General features: G+C 35.6%; 1 protein-coding gene across 1 annotated transcript in view; it reads right to left on the bottom strand.

Moving 5' to 3' along the window:
• Positions 1-950: 950 nt before the first annotated feature.
• Positions 951-26,595, bottom strand: part of LOC118552415 (transmembrane protein 135-like) — a 70,306-nt gene continuing 44,661 nt past the window's right edge. Inside the window, exons 2-4 of the mRNA XM_078061313.1 lie at positions 7,349-7,390; positions 4,251-4,397; positions 951-1,111 (exon numbers count right to left, since the gene is read on the bottom strand). Of these exons, the coding sequence (XP_077917439.1) occupies positions 1,030-1,111; positions 4,251-4,397; positions 7,349-7,390 (271 nt within the window). The 3' untranslated portion in view covers positions 951-1,029. The remainder of the gene's footprint in view (positions 1,112-4,250; positions 4,398-7,348; positions 7,391-26,595) is intronic.

Here is a 26,595-nt window from a genome sequence, read left to right as displayed (position 1 = left end):
CTTCCTCCCCAGAGGTGGTGGTGATGGAGGATGGAAGGACGGCAGGCACAGAACGGGGGACGGGTGTGAGCAGAGACATTCTAGTACACAAATATACTAGGGAGGGAGGAATTTCTGCCAGTGGGCACAGCTAACTTCCTTCATGTAGAGTAACTGTTGAACATGCTCCAGTAACCTCCATGCCTTCAAAATGTAACAGCTTTACAAGTCCAACACCAAATGCCACTGTATCAGACTGCGCACAGGGTATGTGTATGCCTGCTGATCCACTAGTAGACAGCATACCCCAGGGACCTTGTTCTAGCACGCATTCTAATGAGAACACATTACAACATATAAATTTTAATAACTTTATTTTTCTGTCTTTTTTGCTGTTGTTGCTTCACCTTCTCTTCTACTTTAAAAGTTTTACACTGATTTTTTTATACAATTTTATTTATTTGAGACAGAAAGAGAGAACATGAGCAGGGGAGGGGGCAGAGGGAGAGGAAGGGCAAGAAGCAGACTCCCCCTGAGCAGGGAGCCCGAAACGGGGCTTGATCCCAGGACCCTGGGATCATGACCTGAGCTGAAGGCAGACACTTAACCGACTGAGTCACACAGGCACCCCTTCACTAACTTTTAAATAAGCGAATTTTAAAATTAATTAACCAAGGATCTGGTAAATGAATACTAAAAGCTAAATTGTTATCTATTTTTCACAAATTTCTCATTCTTCAAGTCAAATGCAAAGAATGATAGCAATTACTGTCTATTTTTCCATTTACTTTGAAATCATGCTTTAATTCAAAAGTTATTTCTATATGGGGCACGCCTGGGTGGCTCAGTCAGTTGAGTGTCTGACTTTGGCTCAGATCATGATCTCAGGTCCTGGATTAAGCCCAGCATCTGGCTCTGTGCTCAGTGGGGAGTCTACTTGTCCCTCTCCCTCTGCCCCTCCCCCCACTCATGTTTTTTCTCTCTCTCAAATAAATACAATCTTTAAAAAGTTATTTCTATATATATTCCCCATGGCTAACAGTGATACTTTTATATACTTACTTTAATGCAATAAGAGATGCAATTATCTTCATAGTGTTTGCAACACCTATGCCTTGGTCCATGCTTACATCTGAAATAAGACAAAAATAATAAATGATGTGTATGTGTGTAGATGTGCTTAACACTCTCTAACCAAAAAAGCAGAAAACATTACCTACTTGTTTCTAAATGCATGCATCTTTTGGTTTCTTAGGACATAAAAAAGCAAAGATAACAGATTTTTTTTTCTTTTCAGTTCACCATTTGACACAGTGCATAAAATATGTGACTGCAGTCAAAATACTTAAATGCAGAACAGAAAAAACATTGGTAAATATTTGTGACTAAATATGAAAAATATGTAATATATTATCTCTATACTCTGCCAAATCTTTTGGAAGCTTTAAGTTGCTTACTGTAGAGTATAACGGTCATAAGTCACCCATGAAGTCAGTACTTGAGCAACAATCATAATGAGAAAGTGCTCAGGTTACAGGAATTTATACTTAATTATATTTGAGAGAAAACATCTGGAAAAGAAACATGATACGGTATTAGAATTCAAAATTCAGTTTTTAAAATAAATGAGTAATAGATCATGTGGGAATTCAAAAGTAGGTTATTTGTGATTTAAATGCAAACCACTTGGTCCTCTGGTGTTTAGTAAATGTTTCTGCTGGGGGGGCTACTGTTCAAGACACATAGATTTTTAATTATTTGGTATGCTGACTCCAGGACTATATTGAGGCGTAAAAAAGTAAGTAAAATATCTAACAGGGGTCTGGCTCTCCCCCTTTCTCTATGAAGTGTTCATGTTCCAAAATGAGTAGTCTTTGTAATTCTTGCAGACTGCAGTTAATTAATTATCTCATGGTTGGAACACATTAAGTTTCTTGTTTGTAGCAATAATGTGTAGAGTGATATTCTGGCTCCACACCTCTTTAATTCCATTTGCAAACTGATTAGCAAAACCCTTTCGGAAATCCAATTCTACACCACAGCTGGCATATACGTGTAGCCCTTCACAGACAAGGGGGACGGCAGGGATTCCTGCTGCCCGTAGCCCTTATGTCATCAGGATGATGGGACATATCTGGCCATGTGAAGTTGAGGGATTAAAGCTGGGACCTAAAAGAGGTAAATCAGAGAGGGGTGGCCATGTGTAAACCATCACTCTTCATACTTCTAAGTGTCCTCTTCAAAGGCATTCCTCAGCCAGTGCTACTGGAACTACACAGAAATCGTTAAACTCTCTTTGCTAGTGAAGTTCAATTCTGGTATCAGCTATACTGTCATTTAATCTTCCCTCAGTCTGTTATTAAAACTTCTCAAAACCTGGACTCCCCATCTCCTGTCTTATCTGCTCTGCTTATGTATTACCCTGCATCTGCTTCCACAGCAGTGGACTCACGGAGGCAAGTCTGACAAGTTCTGCCATGACCTGATTAGTTCTGATACCCAAGGCATCATTCACCCACATAATACATTCTCTGCATTCCCGTCTCCGCATTCCCCTCTGATTCATGGTGACATGATTTCCATGAATAGGGATTCCTTGTCTCTTTTCTTCACTCAGGTGATCAGTAACTATTTTGAACTTGCTTAAGAATTAAGAAGTTCATTACCAATCTCACTAGTGGCTATTTACCCAAAAATTACAAAACACTAATTCAAACGGACATATGCATCTCTATGTTTATTGCAACATTATTTACAATAGCCAAATTATGGAAGCAGCCCATTTCAATCAATGAATGGATAAAGAAGAGGTGGTATACACATACACACACACACACACACACACACACACACACACACACACACACACACAGTAATATTCAACCGTATTACTCATATGTGGAATTTAGGAAACAAATGAGCAAAGGGAAAAAAAAAGAGAGAAACCAATCAAGAAACAGACTCTTAACTACAGAGAACAAACTGCTGATTATCAGAGGGGAGGTAGTTAGGGATATGGGTGAAACAGGTGATGGGGATTAAGGAGTGCACTTATCATGATAAAAAAAAAGGATATACATAAATTTTTTTTTAAAGTTTACTACCACAATTATTCCTGCCGTCTGTTATTCCTTCCCTCCCTCTTACCTTCTGTATGTGCTGTATACTAAAATGAAGACAAAGTCTTTAAATACAGTAAAAATTTTGAGCACCTACTCTGTGCTCATGTACGTGAGGCAACTCACCTGTTATTTCATTTAATGGACGCAACACTCCATAACAGAGATCATTAACCCAAGTTAACAGATGAGGACTTTAGGGTCCAGAGTGGTTAAATCACTTGCCCAAAGTCACAAAGCCAGCAGGGGTGAAATGAGAGTCTAAGGTCTGATTTATTGGCTTCAGCTTCCCATAACTGATCCCTAACTTTCTATATTGGCTATTCATTCAACACTCTCTAAAATATCACTACAAAGATTATTTTTATTAACTGATGTTCTAATTTTAAATCACTAAATTTTCTATTAATTATAGATGTATTTTAATATTATATAGAAGTATAATTCCTATACTTGAAATAGCCCAGTGATGGGTATTAAGGAGGGCACATATTGCATGGAGCTCTGGATGTTATACGAAAACAATGGATTGTGGATCACTACATCAAAAACTAATGATGTATTGTATGGTGACTAACATAACAACAACAAAAAAAGGACAAAGTTAAAAAAAAACAAAAAAAACAAATACTATTTGTATGAAATTCAGACTTCTTTGTATAATATACAAATAAAGATGTTTTATTCCATTTCCAAAGCCCTGAAAATTTCTACTCTTACAAAAAACATTTATGTAAGGTTTGCTCCTTATTATTCCTCTATCTTCTTGAATGTGCCCCAGAACTTTTCTTTCTCCTTTCCACATTTGGAATATTCGATTAGCACATATTAACCTGTTTCCTAAAGTTCCCCATTCTAGCCTCCTACAACTGTGTCTAGTTTGACATAGAAAACTATTACAAGTTCATATAAATCTATTCTAAAGGCATATGTTGGTCTATAGTCCAGACAAAAATAATAAATAACACTGACTTGCCATTATGTGCCTTTTATAAAACTCTATGCACTGTTTCTGGTAAAAAAAAAAAAAAAAAAGATAGATATGATATATATGTATATCATTACTGAAAAGAAAATAAAACACCTTGGCAAAGTACAAATATCATATAAAACAGTAACACAGTGTGCTAAATATCAAGATAAAAAACTTACACTGAATCCACAAGTTTCCTGATTAGAGCAATTATATTCAATCTTCTTGGCTTTTCTTCATGTTTCTCTGTCTTTTGTTCCACTTTTGCATATGCTGCTTCTGGTGAATAGGAATGTGTGGGAATTTCTTCCTTCCCTACAATAAACCTAAAGAAAAGAGCACAATGTGAGGCATTTTCACCTTTAAAAAATAAAAGGAAAAAGACAATAAGGAAAAAAAACCCATCCTGATTCTGTTAATATACAAATACATTTTGGAGAGTACCTTATCATTTGAAATAATGTTTTTCAAAATTTAAATAAAATCTTATCCTTTATAAGAAAATGCTGACAGCCATTTCTTTAATAATGCAATAAATTCTTCTATTAAGTTTTCTATTTTAGTTCCAGCATAGTTAACATACAGTGTTATATTAGTTTCAGGTGCATAATACACTGACTCAACATTATTCAGTGTTTATCAAGATAAGTGTACTATTAATCTCCTTCACCTATTTCACCCCAGGGACTGGCACATAGTAAAAATTTAATTAATACATACTGAATGATCAAATATAGTAATAATGAGCATTTTCTGAACATTTACTATATGACAGGACAGTACAGAGGATTAAATCATTTAATCCTCATAGCAACACTACGAAGTAAGTAGGTGCCATCATTTCCGTGAGAGTTAGCATGAAAAAGCATTTGACCACATCCAAAAACAATTACTTGGACCCAAAAAACTGTCTGACTCTAAAGCCTGGGCTCTTAATCACTAAGCTGCCTATACACTTCTAAGTATTAAACTATGTTGATGCAGGTTTGGTATACCATAAGGCTCCTGAACTGGTTCCCAGCCTTTGACTCTATCCTTGACTCTATCTGTTCTCATAACTTCTACTAACTTAGCAAGAATTAATAACCATTTTTTTCCAGAATATTTTCCTATAATACAGAGTAAATTCTAAGTGCAAATAGTTATCCAGCCCCTTATTTTGAGTGGATTTGACGAAGAGACACAAAAATATCGGATACATTTTGAGTTTCTGTAAGGATTCTGGGAGCCTATGGAGAGACATGGGAAAAGGCAAAGTTTTCTCTTTAGGAAAACCAACTTTTGGTTTTGTTATAAACTTTTGACATAACATAGAATCTTCACATTCAATGCAACAACAACAAAAAGTTATTTTCTGAAATGTTTCATGATCTTTCAATGAAAAATATAATATGAAAAAATTACCGCTGTGTATTATGACTTAGTTACTGTTACCACAGAGTTTCCACAACTAAAGATACTCTTATTCACACAGGGGACTCAATTTGTCCCCTCCCAAACTAGCTTCCTTGCACACCATCTGATTTTCTGTTAATAGCACCTTTTTTCATGTACTTAGGTTTTCAAAACTTGGCTCGTAGCAAGGATTGGAGGGAAAGAGGAAGAAGGAAAATATCAATCAGTAGGTCTTCATTTCCTTCGACACCAGTCTCAACTTGGCCTCTTTCTCTTTAATCCTCCACTGTCGCCAAATCCCAGTCCTTATCACTTCATCTTTCTTCCTTCTGATTCTCTCTTTCACAATGTCTGTCCCAAATACTGTGGCCAGACTAATCTTTCTGAAACAATGTCAACTACCCTGCTCAAAACCCTTTAGTGGCTCTCTACTGCCCATCTTATCAAATTCAAATTTGTCTTCTTTTTTTTCTGTTTAGGTCTTCCAAAATCTGGCCCTGCTCTGACCATCATTTAAAAAATCAAAAAACCCCACAAAACCTTATGATCCCTAAAATAAGCTTTTCATACCAATTAAGTTGATTTTCCCACTCTTACCTCATATTTCATGTTTATAATTTTCATACTTTTGCTAACATTATTCACTTCTACCCAGAAGGTTCCTCCTCTTCCCTTCTAGTTCTCTAAAGCTATCCTTCAAGTGCAGTTTAAGGCTTATCCCCATAAGAATAATAATAACAGTAATAGCCAACATTTCTTGAGCACTATGTGCCATGCACAGTTCTAAACACTTTTCATGCATTAACTCATTTGATCCTCAAAATAACCTAAAAAAGACAGTCATATGAAATCTTCCAGCATACCGAAGGCTACCCTAATTTTTCCCTCCTATATTTATAATAAATACTCCACACCTAATCTTCACTAAGCATCTACTATATGTACTTAGGAGAATAAAAGAGGCAACATTTATAATACAAACTGGAAGAGCATTAGGTTTCAAGTAAGTATATGCAGTCATTGTGTGACATTAAATTAGTTAAGTATTCTAAGCCTCATGTCACATGGGCATAAAAATACCCATCTCACAGAACTGCTGTGAAAATTTTCTAATCTATGTGAAAATGCTTGGTGAACTGTAAAATACAATGGAAGTGCTGCCAACCAACTTTTCTACACTATCTACTACTATCGGCCAATAACTATGGCAAGAGATGGCATACAGGGTGAAAAGCAGATTCTAGTGACTCTAGTGAAGCTTATGATTCAAAATGTGTCTGACATGAGCCCTGTCCTAATGAAGCCCATAATGTGGTACCACACAATTCAGTATTTAATTTTGCAGTAATTATTCACATGTAGCTTTGTTTTTCCAATGCTCCTTGAAGAGAGAGTTCTTCTAATTCTTTCCTAACACCCAGTGATATGAGGCACACAATAGGTCCCAAAAGCAGTTGTTGATTTTTTTTTTTTCAAAGATTTCACTTATTCATTTGACAGAGAGAGACAGAGTGAGAGAGGGAACACAAGCAGGGGGAGTGGGAGAGGGAGAAGCAGGCTTCCCGCTGAGCAGGGAGCCCCATGTGGGGCTTGATCCCAGAACCCTGGGATCACGACCTGAGCCGAAGGCAGACGCTTAACGACTGAGCCACCCAGGCACCTCCAAAAACAGTTGTTGATTGACTGATTTTTAGGGGGAAAGAAATCCAATAAATTAGACTCTTTTAATAAAATATCGTAAAAGTGACTGTGACTCCTGCAATTATTTTGGGCTAGAAAACTGAGTCGATAAACATCTATTGTAATTATGCGCAATAATATTACTTTTTGAAAAAGTTAACTTGCAAATTCTCTCTTAACATAAGGTAAATAAACTACTTACCTAAGAGCAGAGAATGTAAATCCTTTCAAACCATCTTTGCACCTAAAACAATAAAAATTATGATAAAGTAACAATTTTTGAGATATAAAGTAGTATATCAAGTAGCTATTAAAATTTATTCTGAAACAGATGACTTTTATTTTTAAATTTTTTTTATTTTTTTAAAGATTTTATTTATTTATTTGACAGAGAGAGAGAGAGACAGCGAGAGAGGGAACACAAGCAGGGGGAGAGGGAGAGGGAGAAGCAGGCTTCCCGCCGAGCAGGGAGCCCGATGTGGGGCTCAATCCCAGGACCCTGGGATCAACCTGAGCCGAAGGCAGATGCTTAATGACTGAGCCACCCAGGCGCCCCTGAAACAGATTACTTTTAAAAGGTGAAACTTTTAGGACAGTGATCTGAGCAGTACCAATGCAACAAACAAGCAAGCCATCTTACACAGGATGATTAAAATTTCCTATGTCAAATTAACATAATTTAAGGCTCAACTCTCCTATTTGCAGGTGGAAGAGAGATTTAAGTATATCTTCTAAGGGCTCCATGTGGACTTAAAATGAAGGCGCAGAGTGGAATATTCATTTTACCCAATCCCTGGGGGAGCAAATTGTTGAGAAGAAAAGGCCACATACACCTGCTGGGTATTATGAATAGATCAATTCAAGGTCCTGACTTTTCCCTACTTATTAATTCAGTGAATGCAGAGCAATGTAGAGCTGGCAGGCACAAAAAGGCTTCAAGTTTAGTTCAACAGTTTTAACTTTTGAGTAAGCCCAATCAGAATGGATAACATAGCAACGGGAACAGAGTGGGGGTAAGGGGAGGGCAGAGAGGCAGGAGTTCAAATAATATTTATTGAGCATTTACTATTGCTGGGCATTGTTTTGGGCACTTTATATGTGTTGTCTCATTTAATTATATCACACCTCTATGAATAAGTATTTCTCTATTCTATAGCTGGGCAGAGGCCCCCTCCCCCAAAACGGGCAACTTCCAAGAGGTCACAAAATAAATAATAGTCGGAATTCAGGAAAAAAAAGTTCCTCTGACTTAAAAACTGTGGTTTTCTCTTATACCTCCTTCTGAAATAGTGTATTCCTTTTAACTGGGGGAAGGTTCAAACTGCATGACAATTAAAAAAAGATTCTCAGATCTGCAAAAAATATTTAAACAAGATTTTAAAATGGGGACATTACTATACTAGTCTTAATGGCCTGCTTTATAAGTATGATCAAGTTACTAAAGAATTGTTGTATATCTAGTATCAGAATCCTTTGGAGAAACTATAGAGATTGGTGATACAATGATGCTCAAATGTATGTTAATTTTAGACACTGGATATTCTTGGATAAAAAGTACAGCCTCAAATCTAATTGGGCAACTCTCTCAGTATACCTTTTATATGAAAGGTCACAAAGGAAATGCATAAAAATATAAGAAGTCCTTCTGAACAAGTCTAAATGTAGATATTTTTACTGGGGGACACACAGAATCTCAGAAAAGAATTTAATTCGTGTGCATAGATCTTTTAAAACACTTAAGAATTCATTTTAATTAAGAAACATGATCTACTTTGCGATCATGTTAACAGTGAGAAATGTAATCACAGAATTTAGCTAACATACTACATAATTACTCACCCCACACAGAATGAGGGTAAAGGCAAAAGAATTCATATGTTAAGCTAAAAATATGCATGAGAAAATTATAGCGTAACATTCTTAAACTTATCTTTTTTCCATCTGAAGTGTTTCTCAGTAATTTAAAACCCATAATTGGGCAATTTCTACATAGGTGGGGTGGTGAGCGGGTTAGGCTAGGCGTCTACTGACTGGAAAACAGAAAGCAGCAGATTGATTAAAGATTATATACAAGTGGGAACAAATTTTGGCTTTGGTATGCTATTGTTAAGAGATAGCCATTTATCTTTGTGCAATGCTGAATAGATAAAGGATTCTGACAACTTGGTCTAGTCAGGATTGCATATTTGTGACCTTAAACAATAAATCTAATTGCAGACCAAACATCAAAAAGTAGCTTTCAAATAAAAAAGGGCATGTACAAATGAATTTGCAATTTCATTATGATGGAAGTTTGGTTCTTTCAGCAGAACCCTGTGGGAAGCACTTCATATTGATAAAGTCTTAGCCTGAATTCAAAAGGGGCTATTCTTCTTTCCATTCATGTGTATAAGGTCTGTTAATGTAATTGAGGGTCAGATGTCTATGTCAAAAGAACAAAAAAGTAATTATTCCCCTAAAAAGAATCTTTAAAATAATAATATCGCCCTGCATTTTGATACCAAGAGTATTGTCTGAGCCTTAGCCTAACTATGAAACACTATCGTAATCTGAGTTAAATGTAAAAAGTATGGTATGCACAGAAAGATTTATACAGAACAGACCCCATTAGAAGGGGCCTCACTATTTAACAGATCCAGTTATTATAATGCAAATCAAATTACTTTCTACATTCACGTCTTAAGGCTCACTGATTTCCTCAACAAATACTGACTGAATGCCTACTAGGTGTAAGCACTAGTTTCAGATCTAAGGAGGTAACAGCGGACAATACAGAATCTCTGTTTCCATACAGGTGACATTCTGGGCCAGGGAAAGGTACGAGGAAAACAAGTAAATATATCTGGTGGTGATAAGTGCTATGGCAAAACACGACGCAGGGGAAGAGGAGAAACAGATGTGGTCGGGCCTTCTTATCTTAGGTAGTGTAATCCAGAAGGGCCTCTCCAAGAAGGTGAAATTTGATGATGTGATCAGAAGCCTTACAGGATGGAGGGAAGAGTATCTGATTGAAGGAAGAGCAAGCACAAAGCTCCTGACTAGGAGTTTTCGTGGCACTGAAGGAGAACAGCAAAGTAGATTACTGTAGCTGGAACAAAAGAGGGGAGGGAAGCCGTGGTAGGAAAGGAGGTCACAGTCACAGTGGAGGAGGGAAGGAGTGGTCCAAAGTTCTTGGTAGGGCCCTTTAGGCATGGTAAAAAAAAAACCAAAACAAAACCTCAGCAGAAGAGTGGCAAAGACCTGTCTTAAATTTTAAGATAATCTTTGGTTGCTCATTGGAAAACAAACCACAGGAAGGCAAGGTTAACAGCAAAGAGGCGAGGGGTGCCTGGGTGGCTCAGGCGGTTAAGCGTCTGCCTTCAGCTCAGGTCATGATCTCAGGTCCTGGGATGGAGCCCCAGCTCCCAGCTCAGCGGGGAGTCTGCTTCTGCCTCTCCCTCTGTTTGTGCTCTGTCTCTCTCTGTCTCTCAAATGAATAAAATCTTTAAAAAAAAAAAAAAACCAGCAAAGAGGTGAATTAGGAGGGGAAAGACGATTGTGGCTTGACTAGGTCATTAAGTGGTAGAGGTAGAGAAAAGTGGTAAGACTCCAAAGGTATTTCAAAAATAGAGTTGGTGGAATTCCTTGATGGTACAAGAGAAAGAGAAAATTTACAAATTATTAAAATATTTTTGATTTGAGCAAGCAAAAGGATAAAACGTCCGTTTACTGAAGTGAGGAAGACTACGGGAAGAACAGGTTTGAGGAGAAAATCAGTTTTATTTCGGACATGGTAAGTTTGAGATGACTGTTACCTACAAATGGAAATGTTAATGAAACAAGTGGCTGCTGTACAGGTTTGGGGGTCAAGGAAGAGGGGTGATTCATCTATAAGTAGAACTTAAATCCACAGTACAATCATCTAGGAAATAAGTGCCAATAGAGAAAATACCCAGGGACTGAGTGTATTTTATTTCTCTATTATTTTATAGTGCAGAAAATCTGTTCCATAGGAAAAAAACAAAAAACAAAGTCATTTCTCTTCCTAAAGAAATTGTTCTCTAATACAAAGTCTCATTTTTATTTTTGAGCGTGCATAAATATAATGCCTATAACTCATGTACACACAGACTTTTCTATTAGTTAGCCTATAAATGGCATAAATATCTAGTAAGAGTCAATCGTAGTTACTGAATCTCTACATTTGCAAGGTTATGTGCAAGGTTCAGGAAAGAGGAGGAGGAAAAAGTGCAGCACCATATCAAACAACTTAGGTGATACACAACTTATTAGAGAGGTTCAGGCTGGAATTATACACGGTGGAGAAGAAAGTATAAAGTTTCATACTGTTATTAGAATAATATACTTGGTCAAATGCCAATGAGAGGGGCAACCCACAAACACAATTTTTTTTTAAATTGTAAGTGTAAATGATAGTTAAAAAAAAACAAAACAATTTGCCCACAAAGATTCTTTGTCTCACGCTTAATTTCCATGAAATTATTTCCAGGAGATACTTTTATTTTTATTACCAAATTACACCAGCAGATGTCACTAGTAAACCATTTTTTGAAGAGTTTGTAGCTCTGTGAGGTGATTTATCATTTTTTGCATGTTTTCCCTTAAAAACACATTTACTGACATTTGAAATGTTGTTAATCTTAGCTACATTGCATTAAATTCCCACAAGTAAATATCGTCATATTAGACTTTTAATTACAGCTGATGTTCATTCCTATCATTCTATACAGTTATGAAATCTTTAAGAACACCCCACCATTTGACACCAACATAAAATCTGATATGTACATGTGCTATATCATTATGGTCTCTATTAAGCTGAAAACAATGAAAACTATTTTGTTTCCCACTTTTTTTATTTGGTAAACATAATGGAATATAAAAGATGTAGTACTCAATAAATCTTTAAAATATTTCTTGAAGGCAGTGCATGCTACAGTGGAAAAGACTCTTGATTTGAATGATTCACAGTCATAACTTCACTACCAACCTGGAGTAAATCATTTAACTTTAGGGTTCAATTTTGTTGTCTGTTAAACAAGAGCCTGGAAGTAAATTACCTTCATAACTGACTGACTGAATGTCTTCTAATTCTGAAATTCTACCAATTATTTTATCATTTTATTTACTGCTAGTGTTATTAGAAATCACAATAGAAAAATAGAATGAATTATTCTGTCACTAGTAACATAAACAAAAAATTGATCTCACCATCGAGAATAAAAAAATTTTTTAAAAACCATACAAAAAACCCCCCTGAATTTGCCTTGAGATTACTGGCCTGCTACTAATATTATTACATTTGCTTATTGTTTTGTAATACTTACTGATGTGGAACTTATTCCTGCAAAGGTTCAAAGGGAACCTTTTCTTTTTTAACTTTAAGATTACAAGACCAACTATTGGATTAGTCTGCTATAGAAAGACCTGATAAGAAACACCATCAAATAAAAGAAGGAATTCTATAGATATAATCTCAATAATGATTAAATGTTACATTATTATCTATATTAAATATCAATGCTGAAATATAATTAATGAGAAAACGTAAAAATGTTGTTTATATACATATGAAAAAGTGGTCAAAAAGAAATATCTGAAACCCTTGATAGTAGGCTACCTAATGAAGTCGAATGGGTTAAGATGCATGAAAAGAACATAACCTTTTACTCTCTATTTATATACTACTAAAAAAATTTTTACAAGTATATATTTATATATTGTGTAGTTTCATTTAAAACATCAATACTTGAGTACTTAGGAACAGATTAAACAGTGCAAATTATTCATCTCTATTTCACCCCCACAATGGCAGAGAATGTAAACTCAAAGTAGTCAACTTCACTGTTGTAAAAGTTTTGTAAAATTACTAACTAAAGTAGATAGTTTAGATTAAGATTTTCAGAAACTATATCCCCAATCAACATGGATAATTAGGTGACTACAAGGATTAAAAAAAGAAAGAAAGAAAGAAACATGCATTAAGTATCAATTTCAGAGTTCTGTCCATTTTTAATCACTGAATTGATTAAAAGGAAACTCAAATATTGATTAAATATTACATCATCTATCTTTATTCGCTCAACAGTCATTTCTTTATTGGGCAGCTAATACACAGAAAACACTGTATTGCTTATTTCTTGAGGAAGGGAAAGATAAATTATATGCCATCTCTGACCATTAAAAAAAGGTATATGCAAAGCTCTGTGTTTGTTTCTCATAAGAATAAAAATAACCTTGACTAAAAGGTTATAAGGTATAAACCTTGACTACAAGTTATGACACAAAATTTCTTGTATCAGTAGTGCTTCTCAAGAGTTTAATTACTCTACCGTGCTTTATATTTATAATTCAGCTTCAAATTTCTTTGTCCAGTCTTTTTCTTCATTTATCTTCTTAAATTATTTGATTTGAGAAAAGCAGTACATGCAAAACCATAATTAACGATGCTAAAAGACTGGCAGTAAATAGAGATGAATTAGATTTAAAATAGTTGAGTACATTGATAAGCCTTAAAATATTCTATTCTGTTGATTATATTGTAATCACCTAAGTCACTCAGTATCAAAAACAAGTTACATTATTATATGTGAACAAAATTATTTAAAACAGAAAATGCTTAAAGTTCAGGCATATAGAAGGTATAAAAAGAATGACATATAAAGTTAATTATAAATAATAGTTACAGATAATAGCTGAATCAAAATCAAAGTTTTGATTTGTCTAATTATTACTGGTATTAAAAACATAAATATATTTGGAGTGAATATGACTGAAAAGTTTAATGTGAAAGTTAAAAAAGGAACCAGAATGCCTATTTAAATGCTTCAAATTTGTGACTCATTGTTGTATTTATTATAAAGAAAACTCATGCAATTTTATATAGTTTTTTTTTTTAAATGAAAGAAAAAGTCCATGATTTTACTGAAATGTTTTAATACACTTGGGCACCCTGGGTGGCTCAGTGGGTTAAGCATCCAACTCTTGATTTCAGCTTGGGTCATCAGGGTCATCATGGAGCCTGCTTAAAATTCTCTCTGGCCCTCTGCCCCTCCCAGCCACCCCACCCCCGCCCCCGCTCATGCACACTCTCATGCGTTCTCTCTCTCTCTCTCTCTCAAAAAAAAAAAAAGTTTTAGTACAGCATTGGAAGATCTTAAAATCATATATCCTAAACCAATACAGCATTGAAAATGACATATTCCTGAATCTAGTTGACTTCTAAAAAAAGAAGGTTATAGTATATCCATAAGTTGATTAATATATTTATGTTAGAGACTGAGCAGCCCTGGTATATTCTTATTTCTCTGGCTCCCTTTTCTGGCTAGATATATGCCAAGTCTAGCCCATTCAGCAGAGTTGGACAGGATTAATGTATTTGGTGGTTTCCTAATGTTAATGAAAATGTCAATGTTTCCACAAGGGATGTGCAAGTTCTGGGATTAGGCTGCTCTTGAGGCCATCTGCATCATCTTTGTTGAACTCAACTTAAAGTTAAATTTTTCTTATTTTGTTTTGAAAACTCACATAAAAGAATAAACCACTTTTTCTAATTAATTTTCCTAATCCATTTTCAAGTGTAGAAACTCATCTAAGTACTCAGTTATAAATTAGTAACTGAAACTTGATCAACAACTATAGAATTTTGGTTGACACCTGTTTATCATAAGAATAACAAAAAAAGATCGACATGGAATTAATTCCAGCTTTTTGTTTTCGTTTTGTTTAAAAAAACAAACAAACAAAAAAAACACTTCACTGTCTTAATCACATAGCATGCTCCAATAGCTTAAATCAACAATTTCAATTTACTACTCAGAACTTGGGGTGCTCAATTAAAATACATTCATTGCTTACATACACACAAGAGACTTTTTCTCTTAGATCTAATATTATTTCACTAATAGACTGAGAGAGCTCAGTTTCAGTCTGCATATGGCACTGTATATGAGAAAGCAAAATAACTAATGTTATGTTCCTATCTTAAGAACCTCACACAAAAATCTGAAGTCGGAATAGCAACAAATCAAGAAATTTGAGGACGATTATTTTCTTTGCTTCATGAACACATTATATATCTTCAAACTAATTTTCAATTGGATTTCTTTAAATATAAGTGAATTCTCCAAGAGCATCAAAAATGTTATTTTTGATTCTGGCAAATATTTTACAGTACTTTATTTCATATGGAATGGAACATTGGTGTTTAGCTTTGTTCTCAAGAACCTAAGGGACGTTACTGAAGCAGGCAGCAGTTACGGGTAATCAAGTGTGTTTGTAAGTCCCCAGATGATTATTGTGCACTTTTTCTGGTGTGTCCTAAATATGAACCAAGAATCACCTACAGAATGTTTCTAAAAGAAATGCTAATTAGGATGAATTTCCCTCCCAAAATGAAACAGTAATAGCAATACTAGTCAAGCTTTAAAATACTTGTAAAAGGAGTAGATTTGAGTTGTATTGGACCTAACATGAAAGGCCTGTTTGCAGTTGCTGAGGAAATGGCATGTGTTTAGACCTGACAAATTAACTAGAGGCAAAAGGCAAATTTAAGATCAAAATGGTGTTTTATGTAAATCCAAGGAAAAACTTTGCAAGTTCCTTAAGATCATGGCATTGCAATAGCCACAAATTATTTACATTAAACAGAATTATAACCACAATTCTGAACCAATCCATTTTTTAAAGACTTCAAGACTGGCAAGTATTTTCATTTTTTCTCCCTCCCATAATGGTTGTAAAAGATTAAAACAAATGTTTTCAATTATACAGAATCTTTGAATCAACATTAATTTGTTTTCAAATGCATGTTGGTATCTATGTCATTAAAATAATAATGGCAATTGGTTTTCATACTGAACAAAATAAGCAGCTATTTGAAACTATAACATTAGGCCATGCTTTTTCATAAGTTTATGCTTATTCAGTATCAAAGTTCAAATCTAAAAATAAAATACGCCATCTATAGGTAATGGAGTAAAAACAAAATTTTGGAAGCTTTTAGAAAACTATTTTCTGATTGAGCACTACAGAGTATCCTAACTCTAAAAGAAATACATTTATTTCAAATACTGCAGCGTACTTCATGCATCTCAAAGATTATGAACTTAATTTGTGGTATGTATAATAGAAATTGGGCAAGTTAACACATACCGGAATTTTGTTGGCCGAAAGTATTAGAAAAATGGAATACTGGAACCTGAGAGAATTATATTTTACAAATTAAGAAACCAAGGCCCAAAGAGGTTAAGTGATCTCCCTGAAAACAGTTTGTTCCTAGACACCCTCACACAACACTAAAATCATTCTACATCCCAGTCAACTCCCTTTCTGCCTGCTGAGGTCTCCCTGTGGAGGAGAAATACCACAGAGAAGCAGTGGGACCTTGGGCCATAGAAAAGAAACCACAAAACATGTGAACACAGAGAGCAATGCTCTTCCAACTAGTTCTATGCAAAGACTTTACACAGGACTGAAGCGCATGGAACCAATTTCCATTTCCTCACTTCCACATGTCTCCTAGCTAAACCTGACGTACTGGGGAGTGTCCTTTGGTCAAGACTCCATGCTGGCCTCTCTCACCCACTTCCTCTTCGACAATAGCTATTATTCACAGCAGTCTCTCCAGGACTTCCTGGACAATCATAAGGCCTACCCTTGGTATTAATTTGCCACCTTTAGCAACAAAAACTCCCAAAGCACCTCAATGTAAACATGAATACAAAAAACAGTACTGAACTGAAGCTTCACTGTGTTTCATTACAGACCAAGTTAGAAACTGGACTTCTGAAAGAGACTCTCCTTTATCTGTCTCTCAGTAGCGAACTCTATTAGTGTTACGTTCAGATGCATTTCACACTTTCTCACCTCTCTCATTTTGGTCATCCGTGGTCCTTCCATATGCAATGACCTCTTTAACTACCCTCCTTTTTTGAGAGAATTCCTACTAAGTCCATCAGGATGGCATTTTCTCCCACAATCAGATGTGACTGTTTCTTTCTCAAATTCCCTTTGCTCTTTGTATATTTTTAGCACCTTTTATTTGAATCTGACTAATATGATAGTAATTTCCATGGTTATCTAATCCACTCTACCAAATTTAGGGTTTCTTACGACATTTTGTGTGTCCATATTCCACAAATCAAAGGAGCATTTTACAGAGTTTACTTCTTTATTAATGAAGTTGGGAAATATTCCGCATTTTGTTGCTGTAATATTTATTAAGTAATTAGAGTATCCAGGAATATGAATTCACGGGCTGTATCAGGAAAGGTGAGTTCTCAAAGTGCGGGCTCTGAAGCACCTCAGCATCTGATGGTAACTTGTGAGAAATGCAAATTCTTGGTCCCCACCCCAGACCTACTGAATTCAGAAACTCTAAGGGGCCCAACAGTGTAAAACCTGTACAATCGCCTTTTAACAGAATCTTCACGTGATTCTAATGCATGCTCAAGTTGGACAACCACTGGGTGAGGTTATGTTGCCGTAATAAAATTTCAATGGCTTTCAACATTTTTTTTTCTTGCTCATGTTACATGTCAAACAAGGGTTGGCAATGGCTCATCTTATAGGTCATTTTTATTTCAGACGTTAGGGTGAGGAAGAAGCATCTATCAGATCTGCTGGTTGTCAGAGCAGAGAAGAAAAGAGAATATAGGACACTATGTTCTGACTCAAAACTTCTGCTCATAAGTAAACATAAATCATTTCCACTCTTATTTTATTAGTCAAGGCAAAGCTAAGGCCTGGCATGAGGCCAATAGGATAGGGAGGAGCAGCAAAGGTTTCTGAACAATAACACAGTCTACCATACGGGCCAGGTATATTATTCTTGAAGATCAATTGTATTTGTTTATTACATTTAAGGAAATTCAAAGCACAATTCCCCCTTTCCTCCCAAATCCTACCATCATTTAGTTTTTTTCACAGTAACTTTAATATCTCACTTTAAATAATCCTAAAATCTTTTGGTATTGGTTTCAGAAATAGGCTTATCTAAAACATACTAATTAGTATTTTACATATATGCATAAACGTGTGTGTATGTATGTGTTCTAGGCTCCATTTTTTCCTATTTATTAAAGCATTCAGGAAGTTAACATTGTTCAATTATGTATCCCAAGTGCCTACAGCAATGCATAACATATTAGTCACTCAAAAGATATATGTTGAAAGAGAGAAATTTTTATCTGTGTAGTAACTGATAACATCATACTTCATATATTTCTAATTGGGTACCAACTTTTTTGGATTCTTTTTTTTAACAGCAATTCTAGAGTTTGGGGGTTTTTCACATTCAGTTTCTAAAGAAATTTGTGTATATTTTTTGAGAAACTTTTTAAAAAAGATTTTATTTATTTTGAGAGAAAGAGAGAGAGAGAGCACGAGCAATGGAAAGGGGCAGAGGGGGAGGGAGAAGCAGACTCCCTGCTGAGGAGGGAGCCTGACCTGGGGCTCGATTCCATGACTCCGGGATCAACACCTGAGCCAAAGGCAGATGCATAGCTGACTGAGCCACCCAGGTGCCCAGAAGTTTGTATATGTTTAAATTAGCTACCCTGACACTTATTAACAACTTCCAATGATTGTCCTTAATATCAATTTGTATTAATTTTTTATACTGATAATTTGGCATGAATTTATATAGACATAAATATGCATAAGTAAGTCTAAAATATGAGTCGCTCATCTTTTTTTAATTTTTTTTTTTTTTTTAAGTAGGCTCAATACCCAACATGGGGTTTGAAATCATGACCCTGAGATCAAGAGTTGCATGCTCTATAGATTGAACCAGCCAGGTGCCCCTAGAGCTATTTTAAATACCTCAAATGCAATGTAAGTGACTGTAATGTAAAACTATCAAGTCTAAAAGGCAGGACTGGGACGCTGATATAGTTAGCTTGTTAATTTACTAGGATCTGTACCTGAGTAAAAAAAGTAAGACCATAAAGTTTGTAGATTGGGGCATTATTCACACTCATTCATCATTCATTCACTTATTCACACATTCAATATTTCACAAATATTTACTCTGAGTTGACTATGTACCAGGCAGGTTGCCAAGTGCTGGGAATAGCTATTTTCCCTGTTTTCCAGAAGTTCACCATCCAGTGGGGTATACATATAAGTGAAAAGTGCTACAATATTACAGAAAGTGTATCAATATAAGGGACACAGTGTTTATAGGAGCACAAAGGAAGGGTGCCTGACCTTGGCTTTGTCATGGAAGGCTAGCCAGAAAAATGCCATATTTAAGGTGGTATGTAAAGGAAGAAGGGGAAGAAGAAAGCAGGGAGAGACAGTATCTATAAGATTTAGAGAAAAGAGAACATTGAGTATTTTGGGAACTGAGGAAGTTTAATGTAACTGGAGCCTGGAGACAAGGAAGCAGAGTGGAGGGAGACTGGCACAGGCCAGACCACCCCAAATTGAGTTTGAAATTTACCTATAAGGCAAAAGGCCCTATGCTCCACAAGAATGACATGACCAGATTTGTGTTTAACAATGATATTCCAAGTGGAGTTTTCAGGACCTACTACTGAATCTCATCTCATTATTTACTTCTAAATTAATCTAATTTAGTAATATTTGTTTAAACTTTGTAACATGTCAACTTACAAACTGAATTCTGTTGAAAGCAACAGATATTAAAGCCATCTAAAAACTTATATTGTTCTTTAAGATAATAGATTAAACCACACATCATCTTTAAGACAGATTTTTAATATCTTTTGATAGATTAACAAATTAGTTTAAAAATAATAACTCCTTTCAAAACCACAACTAAATACAGACATAAAGTATGAAACTTAATGACACTATAAAATCAAGGTCATGGGGCGCCTGGGTGGCTCAGTCAGTTGGGCGTCTGCCTTCGGCTCAGGTCATGATCCCAGAGTCCTGGGATCGAGCCTCGCATCGGGCTCTGTGCTCAGCAGGGAGCCTGCTTCTCCCTCTCCCTCTGCCTGCCTGTCTGCTTGCTTGTGATCTCTTTCTCTCTCTCTCTGTCAAATAAGTAAATAAAATCTTTAAAAAAATAAATAAATAAAATCAAGGTCATTAACACTAGCTGTTGCAGTAAACAAGCCAAAAAAATCTCAGTGCTTTAACATAATGAAGACCGATTACTTGCTTGTCACCATCCAAGTAGGAATTCATCTAGACTGTCTCTGCCTCAGAGAGTAACCTCATTTCTGGCAACCATAATGGAGTTCTAGATATTGCTCTGTGTGTATATGATTAATAAAGTCACATCATTTATTGTGGGAACAGGGAAGGATGATGAAAACTAAGACTACCAATGAGTCATTTCAGACGAAGTTATATACTTTTGTGTAACTAACACCATATCCAGAGAACTATGAAGCAATCCTTATTCTTCTACACATTCATTTGTTTGTCCCACAATTATTAAGCACTGAGGCAGCAGAGTTAAAAGGGGAGGGCTACAGAATCAGACAAGCAAGTTGTATAAATCCTGTGTCTGTTTACAGGTAAAATGCAAAAAATAGCACCAACTTCATATAATTATTATACTAAGTGCTCAATATCACCTATTACTACTGCTTCTGTTATTACTGTGAAGTTACAAACTACAAAGGTGAGTGTATGGTAGTTCCTGTCCTCAGTAGTGGGAGGACTATAAAGAAAATGTAATAATCCCTACCCATGTCAAACTCATCAGCTTAAACCCTAAGTTGAAAGATCGAGCCACGAATAGCAAGAGGAAATTGGACAGCATCTGCCAGGACATTAACACCATTATCTAAAAGGTCCAACATTACAGCCCTCCCTCCAAAGATACAAAGATATAATCACGTTATAACCTAATTATTTACAAATCTGGGACAATACATATGACATAAACTGTCAAATGAAAAGTTGACTGGACCTGGAAAGGATTCCACAGACATATGAATGCGTAAACTGTGGCATATAAGGGAACATTACTCAGCAGTGAAAAAAAACGAACTGGTGATATACTCAACAGAACAGATGAATCTCAAAAAAATGTGGAGGAGAAGCCAGACCCAACACTGTATACTGTGTGATTCTACTTATATGAAATTCTAGGGAAAGAATCTCATTTATAGTGACAGGAAGCAGATCGGCATTTCCCTGGTACCAGGGATGGGGTAAGGGTAGGAAGTGACTGCAAAACTGAATGCACAAGAGAACTTGTAGAGACTAATGACTAAATCACTTGACCTCAGAGGGCTTCCGTTTCCTCAAATGTAAAATCACATAGTATGACTTCCCGTAAGAGCACTGCTGTAGGACATAGAGTTAGGTCTGAAACAGAGAAGGTGCTCAATACATTGTCATTGCCTGGGGTTTTGTTGGTGGTCTTTTGGGAGGAGACAGGGAAAGCGCCAGAGGGTTTGAGCATCGTAACACATAGCTTTCTAAACACAGGATTAAATGCCTGCAATTAAAGAGTTATAAAAATCTCAAAACTACTCACTGAACACAGAATTTATCATCCTTTAGGCATTATAATTTTAAGATGACAAAACCAGCAAATCAACCTCAGGGAGGGAAATGAGTGACAAAAGACAGAAAAGATGGAGCACTAGGGGAGGGTGTGGAGGAGAAGGGGCTCCTGAAGTCTTCTTAATCCCTTCTAAGAGGATCTCATGGGAAATCCTAAGTTTGATGGCTCTTACCAGCCTTAGAACTCCACTTCTGCAAATATTTTGGGGGGATTGAGTTGAGTAATGGAGGGAAGAAAAAGGGACTGTTTGCAGGGATACCCTGCTATTTTTTGAGAAACTTTAGAAAGGGATGTTTTACTTTCCCCCAAGCTTTATTAAAAGTAAAATTCTACACAGATAAAAAACTAAAATAAAAAGGTTTTAATTCATCAAACTACTTGGAAAAATGAAGTTTTTTTTTTTTAACACACACACAAAACACAATGAATTTATATGCAAACAGTCTTCTTTACCTCAAAAACAAAAACCAACCCTATCTGACCAGCCTGAATGAGGAACAAGCAGTTTTGCAACACAGTTCAGTAAACAAACAGTAAAGCCATCTGGAAGGTATTTCTGAGATATCAATCATGTGGCATTGATAATTTAGAAATGCAAGAGAAAGGAAAAACAGCTATTCTCACTTGAGCAGTGTTTCACTTACTGGAGCCAACAACATTAATGACTTAGAATGGTCTTAAGGTTATCATGAATTTCGACAGAAATGACTGGTTCATCTACAAATAGGTCGAGAGATATATATGTTCTGCTATAGTGAGAGGTTAACTCTTTTCTTTCTAGTGGACATTCTTCTCCCAGTTTAGACTCCATAATTAATTTATGATAAGCCAGAGTCTGAGATTCTCATTTTTAGTTCTGGCTCTTTGACTAAACAGTTACAAAACCTTAAACAGAAACATACTGAGATTCTCAGCCTTAGTTTCTCCAAGTATAAAATGAAAGGACTGAATTGAACGGTCCTTCAGATTCTGCAAAACTTAAAAATTCTGATGCAAATTATCCACAAATTTTTATGATTTGCTCAAACCTGATACAGTCCCAGTTTGATTCTAGGTTTCGAAGTAAAACCAAAGTAAAAAACCAAATCAATACCAAATTTGTATGAGGTGCACTGGAACATATTCTAGAGACCACTGAAGATACCTTCTTTGTTCTAAGTAGAAAAAATATTGTATAATTAACACTCTACCCAAAGTAAAAAAACTAATACCAACTAAATAGTCAAATGGTCAAAATCATATTTTACCTTCAAGGGCTTATCTATTTCTGTATTAGTCCATCATATTTCCATATGTGGAAATTATCTGAGCTCTGTTGAATTAAGTACTATAGCAAATAACCAGGGTATACCGCTTACAGTACCATCTACATTTTTTATAAGCTGACTTTCTGCAACATACTCTTGCTTTTACCAGTTTTGAAAGGTGAAACATTCATGTGCAACATTTTACAGGAAAATATTGTAGAGTATTTAATGTGTATATAATCTAATATTTAGCAAGAAAATACCTCAGAACATTTAACAAACCTCCACTGGGAAATGTTTAAGAATATATTAAAAAGCTGACAAGATTTATGTACACACACAGTTTTAGGATTACCTATGTTCTGCTTTAAAGATGGCAAAACTGATGTATGGGCACACCTAAGTAATTCTAATTACATCTTAATTCCCTCCTAAATACCATCCTAGCTAATGTCTGTTCCTTATAGTTTTTTTATTTTCCCTCGCATATGTAAACTGAGATGCTGGGGAGTCAAAAGCAGTAACAGTATTTAAAAATGCAGAAAGTACTTTCTTTTCAGTGCTACATGATTAGGGGGCCCTGTGGAGCTTGGTAGTAGGGGAAAATGGGAGGAAAACTTTAAAATCCAAACTAGCTTGGCTTTTCTCACTATGAGACTCTAACTTGGTGAAAAATGTATTTTGTCTTCCAACAAGTTTGTATGTGTGGGCTATATTTTAGGTTTTCAGTATCCTGCCAGACAAATACTTAATACACAGAGTGTTTTTTTTTTTTTTTTTAATTTTTGGTAACAGTATATCAACACTCCACATTCTTAGAGTTAGTCCAGTACCCTTTCCTAGAACATATAGTCACCCAACAGCCAAGTGGCTAATAGGCAGGCTTTGGCCTTAAGGAGCCTGTATCGGTTGCTAGAACTTAAAGATGGGAATTTACTTTGACTTCAAGCCATGCCTTGTTCTGCATCTCATTTTTGTAGAAGAAAGGGAAGGAAATTCAAGCTTCAGAGGCAAAATTCCAAGAGGCTAAAGAGGAGGGAGAATTAAGTGAAAGTACAAAAGACAATCACACAGTAGGATAAAAGAATTATAATATTCTGGTATTTAGTTTGAAATAAAATTACCCAATGTAATAATAACACTTCACATAACTTTCTTTTTTAAGTAGAAAAATTGTAGAGGTCTGAACGTGGAGATAAGAGCTTCTCAAATATTCATTCATGTAAATGAAAGAGAAAATGAAGAAGAAAGAGGTTAAGGGTTATTTGTTCTAGCAATACAACAGATGCCTCTTTTCTCCTTAAGGGAAAAAAGATTTCTTTAGAAACCTGTGCACTTAGAAATCATATTTTATAAATGTCTTGTCCGGCCTTCTTTAGTATGAGAACATGGACTTGAAAATACGGTATTTCTTTCTCAAGAGTCCATTCATTCCTGCCACAAATTCTACACTGGAGTCCATAGAGCACATTTGCCATAAGACTTCGAAAGCACAAAGTATCCGGCATCTTTTGGCCGTTCCAAAAACGAAGTCAGCAAGTCAGGAGGGAAGAATGGACTGGTGGAACCTAAGAGACATGTATGGGGTAGAACACGAGGGAGCTAATAAGCAGAAAAGCATGGACAGAGAGGAAGGCTTTGAGGGAAGCACGCAGATTGTTATAAGCCACATTTGTGAAGACATTTCAAGTGATTCTGGAGTTAGCCCTCAAAGGCACAGCATAATTCACAAATTTACAATTACCATTTTAGCTTTGCCTACCCATAACGGAAGTAGCTGGCTGAAGAGTGAGAGCCAGGTCCTAAGGGAATGTGGGAAAGAAAACCAGACACTGAGAGGGTTTCACTTTGAGTGTTGAGCAGCTTTCAGACCTGAAAGTTCTGTTGGCATTTTTAACTCGGGAAAGGAAGGCCTTCTGAATTACCACCACCCTCCTTCCACCCACTCTAAAAACCGGTCTAGAGATCTATGTTTCCCAAAACAGTACAAAATTCATTTCATAAATATCGTATCTGGTATCCTTGTTTAAAAACACTCAAATTTCATTTAGTTTCACTAGTACACTGGAGACCAACTCTATCTACATTGTTAGCATAGAACTCAAACACCCAAAGTAAATAGTGCTTACCAAACAATGGTCTGGGGTGGGGGGGAATGCAGATAAACAATAAGGAGAGACTTGAATTACTTGAAAGCAAGTTACTTAATGGCCTGGCCCGAAGTTCCTTTCTCTATAAGATAGGAGGAAAAAACAAAACTCCCTTAAAAAATTGTAGTGAACATGAAATAAAATGAGGTAACATAAAATCATCTATCAAGAGCAGTGCCTGGCACATGATAAGTATTCAGTATGTGTTGGGTTCTCCCTTCACCTAGGGTCTTGTATTCTTCAGTATGTGGTGCTCTCCCTTCCCCCACTCGTGGTATTTGGAACTTTTCTCTCAATCTATGATCTCGGCTATTAAAAATCTACATGCAAATCCCAAGTGATGCTTTCATTTTGTGAGCAATAAGATATTTGCTCTATTTTTCCTTTATAACCATAGTTTCTTAGAAGGACTAAAGATCGTGGAAACACAAATATCAATGGATGAGAGAAAGAGAAGACCTAAAATAATAATAGGAGTAAATAGCAAGGAATAAAGGACACTAGGAAAGGACAGTACCCTTGAAGTCGAATGCTGTCAAGAAGGTTAAAAGGAAAATATTTCTGAATAAGAACATGGGTAAGTGGTAACAATATTTACATAATGTTTTATTTGAGCCTCATAATATCCATTTTACAGATAAAAAGATTGAGGTTTAGGAAGACAATTGTCTTGTCTAGGATTGTTAAGTTAGTAAGTTATTAGATGAGGAACCAGAATTAGAATCTAAGACTTTTCACTCTAAATCCTATATTCATTCATTCTATTATCCATTCTAGACCTAATGAAGACAGAACTCAAACTCTGAGAAGTCAAAAGTTTTGGATGGAAAAATGCGATCACTAGATAAAATCAATAAATGTGAGGTTTTTAACAATAAAATGATGAAGAAAGGCATGATAACAGCTTACCAGGTAGAAAGATCCAACTTCAGAAATGAGAAAATTTAGGCATAATAAAAAGTTTAAAGGTGAAATTCTCCAAAGCGAAGAAGTTTGGTTTATGCCCTGAGAAACAGAAAGGATTTTCCAAGAGCTCTACATTCCAAAGTAACATACTGTAAAAGTCCTCAATAGAGACAGCAATATCATAACAATCAAAAATAAAATGACAGCTCCATAGTCAATCAGGACATCAATCAGAATCACCACAATGCTGGGAACAGAAGGATCCATAGAGATCATCTCTAGTCTTATATCTGCTAAAGTATCACTGTCCAACAGAAATATAATGCAAGCTATGTGTATATAATTTTAAATCTGCTAATGGCCATATATTAAAAAGAAAAGTGAAAGATGAGAAATTAATTTCAATAATATATTTTACATAACCCAATATATCTAAGATATATCATATCAACAAATAATCAACATAAAAGAATTATTAGTGAGATATTTACACCTTTTTCTGCACTAAGTCTTCAAAATCTAGTGTGTGCTTTATACTTATAGCACACTAAATTTGGACTAGCCCCATTTCAAGTGCTCAAGAGCTGTATGTGGCTGGTGGCTACCATACAGAACAATGAACTTCTACATAATCACAAAAGTAACGACAGCC

The sequence above is a fragment of the Halichoerus grypus genome, chromosome 1 (assembly GCF_964656455.1).
Source record: "Halichoerus grypus chromosome 1, mHalGry1.hap1.1, whole genome shotgun sequence".
NCBI lineage: Eukaryota > Metazoa > Chordata > Mammalia > Carnivora > Phocidae > Halichoerus > Halichoerus grypus.
This window is presented reverse-complemented; position numbering and strand designations above follow the sequence as displayed.